Consider the following 10,266-nt stretch of genomic DNA (forward strand, 5'->3'; position numbering starts at 1 on the left):
TATAGCGATGTGAGGTCATTATATAGGCGACTTTTACAAAAAAAAAACTAACAAAATAAGAACCTAAATTAATGGCCAATTACATACAATATAGAGAGACTTTCTATAAATAGAAGATCTGATACACAATTACATAAATCAAGCTAAATCAAATCTTAACAAAGTCAAATCAGGAAGACCAAAGAAAAGAATAGCAAAGTCAGCATGGAAAAGAAAGAATCAAATCAAATGCGGGAGATGCAGACACGTGGAGCACAATAGAAAGATATGCAGAAATCAACCATGTATAAAAACTACATAATAGTGGAATTTTTTTGGAGATTGTTAAAAAAACTTCTTTAAATATAGTAATAAAGTCCATTTTATAGATAATAGATCTCTTTTATTTCTTCATAATAAATAGTATACTCTTAGTATATAAGGAGTCTATCAAGTGTATCAAGTACTATTTCTAAATCAAATAAAATGAATATATTTGCTAAATCAATATACATTAAAGTAATAATTGTTTACATTTTATGATTAAATATAATTAGTATGTAAAAAATAATTAGTATAAAAATAAAAACTATATATGAATAAAAAAAATATAGAAGAAATGTACAAAAAAAATGTAACAATAAAGTGTATATTATGAGTATATAACAAGTACATACTAATATTTCTTCTTTTCGAAATAATTACTTACTAATAATGCAGAGATGCGGCAAGTGGAACATAATAGAAAGATATGCAGAAATAAACCATGTATAAAAATTACATAATAGTAGAATATTTTCAAAGATTATTAAAAAAAACTCCTTCAAATATAATACTAATAACTATTTTAAAAATAGTGAATTTCCTTTATTTCTTGACAGTAAACAATATACTCCAAGTATATAAGTTATACATCAATTGTATCAACTACTATTTGAACATTAAATAAAATAATTATATCTGCTAAATCAATATATATTAAAATAATAATTATTTATATTTTATGATTAAATATAATTAACATGTAAAAAATAATTCATATAATAATATAACTCATATATGCATAAAAATAAATATAGAAAAAATGTATAAAGGAAATGTAACAGTAAATAGTATACTGTGAGTATATTATGAGTATATAAAGAGTAGACAATACTTTTTCTCTTTTTTTGAAACAATTACTTAGTACTAATGTAGAACATAGGTACAAGTGCGATATAATAGAAAGACAAGTAGAAATCAACCATATATAAAAATTAAAGAACAATATAATATTTTTAAAGATTGTTAATAAAAACTATTTTAAGTACATCAATAAAGATCAATTTAAAGGTAGTAGATTTCTTTTATTTCCTGACAGTAAACAGTTTACTACGAGTGTATAAGGAGTTTATTAATTAATATTTTTGAATCAAATAAAAATCAATATATTTGCTAAGTAAATATATAATAAAGTAATAAGTATTTATATATTATGATAAATATAATTAATAAATAAAAAATAATTAGTATAAAAATATACTTCACAAATAAAAAAATATAGAATGAATATTTTAAAGGGAATGTAATAGTAAAGTGTATATCGTGAGTATATTATGAGTATAAAACGAGTATATATATATGAAAAAATTAAATTAAAGATGAAAATCTTGTACAAGTATTTCTTAATTAAAGAAAAATATACATAAAAAGAATTTGAATCATAAAAATGGATAAAAAAATATAACATTATATAATATACAATATACTTTTAAGTATATTATGAGTATGGAATAAATATATATGACAATTTCATTAATTAATTATAATTTATAAAACTGGTATATCAATATTATCAAATATTAATAAATAATTTTAAATGCTTAAAGAATTTTTTAAAATTACAAATGTTCCGCAAATGGTTGCGTTTGCTTAATATTGTTTATGTTTGAATGACTGAGATGGAAATGATTGGTGTTGAGTGGAACAATATTATTGCTGAAATATGATATAAGTGAAATGATTGAATTGTGATGTTAAGTGCATATGTGCATGTGAATGGTGGATTCCCCTGTGAAAAAAAAATATATATATATAAAGCCTTAGGAGGCTAAAGCCTAGAGAGGCTATAAAAGTGTATAATGTGAGATGAGGCGAGGCCTTACGTGTGTGATATGTGAGGATGAGGCGAACGTACATTAAAGGGGATCCATGGCCGTGAGAACTAACCATAATTGTTGAATTGTATTTCTTCTATGATGGTTGTAATGAATTGAGTAGAATGGTATGACTTTATACCTAAACTATGAATATCATGGAAAGTTATGTGATTGGGTGGAAATTGTATTAAGTGTATGTGATATAGATTATGTTGATTATTTATTTCTTGGTGGAGGCTCACCCTCTCCAAAATTTTTCTTTTTATGTTTGTAAATAGTAGTGCATCCGTTGGTTGTATGCGAAGTCTAGCTTTTAGCAGTTCTGTCAAGTTGGGCCAGTTTTGTGAAGTCTCCTCCTGATGCATTTTTGTATGCAGTTATGTGATATATATGGAAGTATGCCTTATAAGGCATAAGAAGATGTTTGTAATACTTGTTAAATGATGTTTAAGTATAATCATATGTTTATATGTTAATAACCTTGTGTCTGGATTCTTAACAACCTACATATTGACCTATCTACCTGTAGTATATATTCTACAATGCTTGTATGTTTTCTGGCTAATGTCTATTGGTTAGCATGTAATGGGGGTGTTACATGACAGGTGCTCGTAGCTACCACTGAGAAAGAAACCTACTTAAAAACCATAATGCCAGTGTCCTTGGTCTTCTTGATAGTTTAGCAAACTTTGGCTAATTTTTAGTTTTGGTTTTTGGCTTAATTTAGATTAGTTAAATCTAATTTAAAGTTCACAAATTTGGTGCTAACTAGATTATTATAATGTGTTTGATTAGCTGGTACATTGGTGCTATTTTTTCATAGGGCTTTTACTATTCTGACAATGTCAATTGACCCTCTTCTTTTGTGAATGTAGATTGTTTTCATGCTTTTATTCATTATTTAGTGCAAACTAATTTAATGGATATGAAAACTGCAAAAAAAATCTAACAATTGCTATAATATATTTACTGAAACTTGAATTTTCATTGATAAAGACATATTACACCAACTTCCAGCACAGTGGTGGTACAAGTAAACCTACGCATAAAGTAACTTAATGTTTAAGCACTGCTAAACACAATAGCCAAATCACTATCCAATTCAATATCAATATGACCAAAATACACCACATACGAGCCTTATGCATATCTTTCGCAGCATTGGCAGCTTCAAGTTCCATCCTCAAACCAATGCATTCCATCTGCATATCAAAAAATTCAGAGTGCAATCTTCTATCACATAACACACACCTTAATTCTGAATTTTTCTTTCCTTAGATTACAATTTCCAAATCAATTCAGTTATTACTTTGGCTGTTTGCTTGGGGAATCGCTCGTCATGCCATTCAAAACAGTTACAGCCTTTCTTCTGCTTCTTCATTGTATTCTCACCATCCTTCTGCTAAAAATTATATTCAAAATTAAAAAATTAGGGAACAATTCCTATTTACAATAGATTTTTTCTGTTATAACTTTTACCTTATAAAATGGGCATGAGTAGAACTTCCTTCTTAGATTGTTAGCAACCCATTTTGGTGCCTTCAAATCATAGTTGTAAAAACGAGGTAGCGCTTCATACCCATAATTAGGCCCTTATGCAATTGCAGGACGAGCCATTGATTGTTAGTGACGTGGTGAATACCTTTGTTTTGACATTGTTGATGAAGAAGATATTTTTGAATTAATTCTTTCTTTTAAAGTGAATCTTAGGGTTTTTCTAATTTGAGGAAAGATAGTAACAGTGGTTAACCAATTTTAAATATCAAAAGTTAATTTCTATTTTTAATTCATTAATTAGTATTATTTAATATTTTTTATCATATTTATATCACATGCAAGTTCCACTTCGATTTTAGAGTTTTTTGTCTGAAAATTGAAAGTTTTGGACTTATTTGCTAGAAAACATGATAATCAGCCTATTTGATCTCTTTACGCAAAAAATTAAGGGACCAAAGTGACACTTGGGTGAAACTAGGTGGAGGTCCGAACCGACTGATATTGAAGAATCAGCGAATGAGTTGTGGTTAGGGGTGAAATGCCACTCGAACCCAAAGCTAGCTGGTTCTCCCCGAAATGCGTTGAAGCGCAGCAGTTGACTGGACATCTAGGGGTAAAGCATTGTTTCGGTGCGGGCCGCGAGAGTGATACCAAATTGAGGCAAACTCTGAATACTAGATATGACCTCAAAATAACAGGGGTCAAGGTCGGCCAGCTCGACGATAGGGGATAAGCTTCATCGTCGAGAGGGAAACAATTGTTTTTTATTTGAAGCGGGAGACTAGCCCAAATGAATTTGACTCTTTTTTTTTTTATTTCCGAAGTAACTTTCATCAACTCGGATTATTCTGGTGTGAATCTTTAGGAGGAATTCATCGAATTCGTTAGATTAAAAAAAAGAGAGCTCAACCCCCCCTCCCCATAGGATCCCCTATCTGCACATATATAAAAATATCAACTTTGCTTTGCATTTCTTTCAGGCATCCATCATAGTTTCGATTTATTTTCAAATAATCAATTTACTTGTATATCATATATCATATTTACGTCTGCATAAGAACCCTTTCATTTTTATTTACGTTTGAAGGGAGTAAACTAATAAATTACTGCTTTTTGATAAATGCAGAGGTTTAATTGCATAAAAGAATTAATTTAAGGATTAATATGCTCCTCTAGAGGCAAACAAAAATGCAGCTGTGCCCGGTGGGAAAGAGAAACAGTAGGAGTACAGGTGCAAGACATGCGCATGGACATGGCAGGGAGCATCCTGGCCACCAGCCTGACACCTATGCTTTGCAGTAACCCTCCCATAACTCGTAAAATACCTTGTTTTAGTAGTTGGAAACAGAGACTTTCAATTGTCCTTTTCAAAAAGGACTGCTTCTCTCTCCTACTCCCACTCCCACTCCCACTCCCAGCGATCCATCCTCTCTCTCTCTCTCTCTCTCTCTGTAATTAAACTCTTAGAACCGGCAATCTTTTAATGAATAAAAGGAATTATTAATTATTCTTGACTATTTTTAGTATTGAAATTTGGATAGTATATGGAAAAAGTTGCAAAAGCCGATTATGTAGTTTAATTTAGTAAATCTTTTATGTGACATTTTAGTACAGTTTACATTTAAAGTTATTAACATCATTGACTTTTTCTTTTTTAAAATAAACATCATTGATTCAATAATTATTACTCCGTTTAGTGTCAATTGCTTGATATTTTACTATTAATTAAATTTTTTATCAGTTTATTATCTAAAACCGGTCATATGGTAATTTTTATTGAAGTCAAAAATCTAAAAAGAAATAATTTTATAATTTAATTTTTTTTAACTATAGTCAGTTTTGATAAATTTTAAATATTTTGATAAAATTAAAATTTTTACTATCCATTTTATATCTAATAATTAACAGATTTATTTAACATTGAATACTAGAATTATTAATAATATTAATAAATTTAAACACAAATTATTAATAATTTAATATTTAAAATATATAAAAATTATAAGATTCAGTAAGTAAATCAAAAGAGTAAACGGAGTATTTATATGTTGCATAGCTACCATCGCTTCGTATCCATCCTGCCGAGTTAGACGTTCCTTTTCATCATCAGTTTTTTATTTGTTTCGTCTTTTTCTTTTTGGAGTTCAACTGCTGAGATACACAGAAAAAAAAAACGATTTTTCTAAGAACATATTAGAAAACAATAAAAATTAAAATTTCCTAAATAAAATTTTCCAGAACACTACATATTTGATTGTCTTAATAATTGATATTTATTTATTAATTTTAAATAAATAAATATTACATAAATGATCACTGGAACCATACACCCAAAAAATAGTAAATTGTCTTTTGTCAAATTCAATACCTATCTTCTTAGAAATTATTTTCAAGTGATTGGTCTGAAAATATGATTCATTCGACTTCAAGACCTGATCATATATTTAGGACTTCAAGACATGTCAGTCAAGAAATGTTGAGAATTTGGAAGATCCCTCTGTTGATTTTCCATGTCTATCAATGTAAAAAGAAAAAAAGAACATATTTGTACACCTCTATTGTTTCACCATTAAGGGTCCCAAAGAAAACCATAAGAAAAAAGGAAAAACCAAAGGAAATTGAAAAAGAAAAAAAGTGACTTCTTTTCTAGACGAAGAGCCGATGAAGCTGAGCCGACAAAACTGAACCTTCTTACAGTAATTTACATTTTGTTTGATTAGTGACTTGCTGGACAATCAAGTCCCAGCTCTATCTTACACGTGTCGTGATCCGATGACGCGTAGCCGTAGGATTCAATTTTCCTTTTCTTGACAGGAACCACGTGGTTCTCACGTGCTGTAGGCTCGAGTCCAAGAGTCAGCTCCAGTCCAACTCCAACCATTTCTGTACTAGCATGATCCTGTAAATTTCCCTCATTGCCCTTCGTGGCTGACTCCGGCTCGGCTCGAAACAGCAGGGAAGCCTCAGCCGTTTCGACAGAGACCATACTCTCCGTTTCTTTGCTCTCAGTAACGTCCATCATTGCCAACTCGGATTGGTGACTCAGTGACGATTCATGACTCGTCGACCGAGTCAACTCAGCATATGGCTTGGTATTATTTGTTGCAGTACTAGTGTTATTAGCTTTAGGCTTCATGGCTCTCCTGACCCGGGAACGAGTCTTAACTCGGCTAGGTTCGTTGGAGGCAGCAGAGTTCTCATCTTTGGAAACGTGACGAATATCATAAGCCTTCAGCGGCGGTCCATGGCCATTGGCAGCCGCTTCGGAGTTAATCGGAGTGATCGGGGCTCCTTTAAGAACAGCTTCTACGGCGGCTTGGCAGAGTTGCCAGCTTCCAGACCATAGCAACCCAACAGACCCATAAATAGGGTTCACTATCCGACCACATGCCTCATAAAGCAAAGACCTGAAAATCGCTGCAAACCCAGAAGAAAACAGGCAGAGAATAAGCATTCATTTTGAGTTCTTGAAACGAAAGAAATACCCAATATCTTACAGGCATAAATATGTACTAACCAGGACGAAGGTGTTCAGGGCCAGCGTTGATAAGGTTCATAAGGCCGGCACGGCCATAAAACTTTGCTAGAAAGACAGTGGCATTAGCTTGAGACTCAGGGCTTTTGATCCATTGTAAGCAAGGTCTAATACTGCAGTTCTCGCTGCAGCCTTTACGTAGAACTCGACATCCATTACAACTCATCCGCATTCTGGGTATTTCAAGAAAGCAAGAAAGTGCTTTAATTCGATCAAGAAAGAAGAGGAAGAAGAAGAAGAAAAATTGAAATTTGGGGAAAGAAAAGAGAGGAGAGAAGTGGGTATTTAAGAGGGAAAGCAGACTTGTGAGGAGAAGCCGGTTGGTTTAGACTTGAGAGAGTACGCAACTTGTTTTAATGTCCAAAAAAAAAAAGCACTGGTTTCCACATTCAAGGAGTTCTTCTTGTACTGCTTTTTCTTTTTATAAGAAATTAAGAATATTAATGATGCAATTGGAGTAATGATTAGCACCAGTCTCGTGCAAGGAGCGTGTACGAAACTCCCAGTAAATGTAACTCTGTAGGCTCTTTGATTGGTGTGTACTGTTGCATTGGCTTGGCCAGCATAAATAAGCAATGGATTTTGCTTGGCTTCTGTTTTGGTAACCGACGACGCATATACTTTTGTTTGCCTGCTAATTGCATTGGAAATTACTGTGCCCTTTCCACCACAACAGCCAATAGCACTTTTTAACACTTCCTCCTCAGTATTACTGTTAGAAATCGAAAAGCGATCCATTGCTCTCAGACAATATTTTTTTAATCCTCTATGATTTATTTTGATAATTTATTTTTAGATTTTTATATGTGGAAAAATTTAATTATCAATTTAATATTATTATTTTTATTATATTTTTAAATATATCTTTTAATTAGTGAATTACAACTTTATTTTGACAACAAATTATATTTTAAATATACAGTGAAGAAATAATTACATTTATTTTATGCCAACTAAACTGACAAAATGAGTAGCCTGAATTATATATAAAAAATATAATTAGTACTAAGTAATATTTTATTTGTTTAAAAATAAATAATATATTGTTTTTAAGAATTTTTTACTTTTAAACAGTGCTGTTTTAAAAATATAAATTATCAACTTTTTCCAATATTACTTTTATTTATTATGAAAAAATAATATAATGAAGTACAAAAAATTCACTATTTTCTTTCTAAAGTATCAGATTTTAAAAATGAGTATGAAATGTGAAGAAAAAAAGTGAAGCCAATAGTTAATTATAACTTAATATTTGATTACATTTGAAAACCAACATCCATAAATAAAAACTATAATTTAACCAACTAATTCAAAAAGAAAAAAGTTTCAGAAGTTTTGGTAGTATTATTGAGCAAAGATGAATGAGGGTCAAAAATGGAATATAAACAAATTAAGGACAGGTGTATAAGATAGACGGAGAAAAGGTTAAAAGAGCCATGCAAGTGGGTTCAAAAATTGAGGGGGGAAGAGGAGAGCGCGTGGCAAGCACGTTTCAGTGTCAGAGTGCGGTCGAATCGCCACATATCGGGGGAAAAACTGGGGTCCACATGCAGCTCCCGGTTTTCAATTAATTTATTTCCAAGGGTTAAATTGCAAATCACCCCCTGAGGTTTGACCTTAAAAACATTCTTATCCTTCCTATTTCAGAATTAATAATTTCTTTTTTCTTGTTGGAATCCTTTTAAGAGGATACAAGTTTTGCAATTAAAGTATCCTATAATAAGTGAAAATAGAGGGTACGGATTTTTTCTACAGTTAAACTCTACTTAGTATTTAAAATTATAGTAAAAGTCATTGTTTGCTTTTTTTTTTTTACATTTTTCTTTTTATTTTAATATATGTGTTTTCTTTTTAATTTTCTTTAGCTTATATCAGTTAATATTGATGATAACAATTTTTTATATTTATTTGTTTTTCTTTTCATTTATTATGTGAATATTTCATTATTGATGTGTTAACTTTTTTATATATTTTCTTATATAAATTTATATCAAGATTTATAAATTTTTATAAGATATTTCTAGTTTTAATAATGGATATGAAATAAATTTTAAATTTATAATATAAATTCTTTTTTTAAAATTTATTTGTAAGTTTCAAACAATTCAGTTTATTAAAAAACAAAAAACCATCGAACTTAATATTATATATCTACTAATTTAAAGTCTTAATTAACAAATTCAAGTATCTTTTAGAAAAAAATTTCTCTTTTATTTTCTTATAAAAAATATAATTTGAATTTCATAAATAAAAAATTTATATTTTCTTCTAAAATATTTTATAATAAAATAATTCTTTAACTAAAGTATAATGTTATTTTAGAATTTGAAAGAATATAATAGTGTTTAATTTTCCTTTTGGACACTAAGATGTAGCTTACATTTCAAATTCTTATAATTGAAGAAATAAAATATATAGTTATTAATAAATATAAAGAAGTGAATTCAGTATTTCTTTTAACACAAAAAACTGAAGTGTCTAGTAGTCAAATATTAGGGACTACCTTGTAAATGATCAATTTAGAAACATATTTACAGATATTTCAAAAACAAAAATAAAACAAAGAAAGCTCCTGGTTTTCGGGAGGTCGCGTGTTCAAAAACCGCTTTTGAGCAAAACCGGTAACCGGTTTCTGGATTTTGGAGCGCGTGGGGCGCGTACTAGTTTTGTGTGTTGCGTTTGGGCCTGTGGGCGCTGGTTCGCCAACGGTTTTGGAGATGTGGGGGCCACCTTTTGCTTGTTTATTTGTGCTTATCGCCTTAACACACTTTGACATTAACAACTTGGACCCTATTAAAATTATAGATTATATTTTAACTTTTTGGTTAATCCTAATGTTTTTCCTTTTTAAGGCATCGGTTAATCCTACTGCTTACGTCTAGTTCTTGTTTATTTTAAACCAATTCTTTTGAACTCATTAAAATGCATGCACACTAAGTTTTACAATGTAACTAATCATTTTCTATTAAGTCTTAAATATAAAAGTGATACATTCATATTCATTTTCATATTGATAGATAATAATGAAAAGAATTTGAATACAAATCCTCATTTTCACACTATATTATATAATATTTTTTTATTCATAGTGTCTGCGCACGTATGGCTTAGTTCAAT

At 30.1% G+C, this 10,266-nt stretch overlaps 1 protein-coding gene across 1 annotated transcript; it reads right to left on the bottom strand.

The window, feature by feature from the left end:
* Positions 1-6,088: 6,088 nt before the first annotated feature.
* Positions 6,089-7,527, bottom strand: LOC125370211 (LOB domain-containing protein 40). The gene is made up of 2 exons (XM_048375092.1): positions 7,132-7,527; positions 6,089-7,031 (listed from the first exon to the last, which is right to left on the bottom strand). The coding sequence occupies exons 1-2, from the start codon at positions 7,319-7,321 to the stop codon at positions 6,331-6,333; spliced, it is 891 nt and encodes a 296-aa protein (XP_048231049.1). The 5' UTR covers positions 7,322-7,527; the 3' UTR covers positions 6,089-6,330.
* Between the last annotated feature and the right edge of the window lie 2,739 nt (positions 7,528-10,266).

The sequence above is a fragment of the Ricinus communis genome, chromosome 5 (assembly GCF_019578655.1).
Source record: "Ricinus communis isolate WT05 ecotype wild-type chromosome 5, ASM1957865v1, whole genome shotgun sequence".
In the NCBI taxonomy this organism is placed as follows: domain Eukaryota; kingdom Viridiplantae; phylum Streptophyta; class Magnoliopsida; order Malpighiales; family Euphorbiaceae; genus Ricinus; species Ricinus communis.

What these genes read in the sequence shown, in the direction of transcription:
- LOC125370211 (XM_048375092.1), bottom strand. Translation starts at nt 7,321, where the DNA reads ATGCGGATGAGTTGTAATGGATGTCGAGTTCTACGTAAAGGCTGCAGC. An exon ending in CCCTGAACACCTTCGTCCTG is followed by an intron (nt 7,032 to 7,131) that starts GTTAGTACATAT and finishes CTGGGTTTGCAG; the next exon opens with CGATTTTCAGGTCTTTGCTT.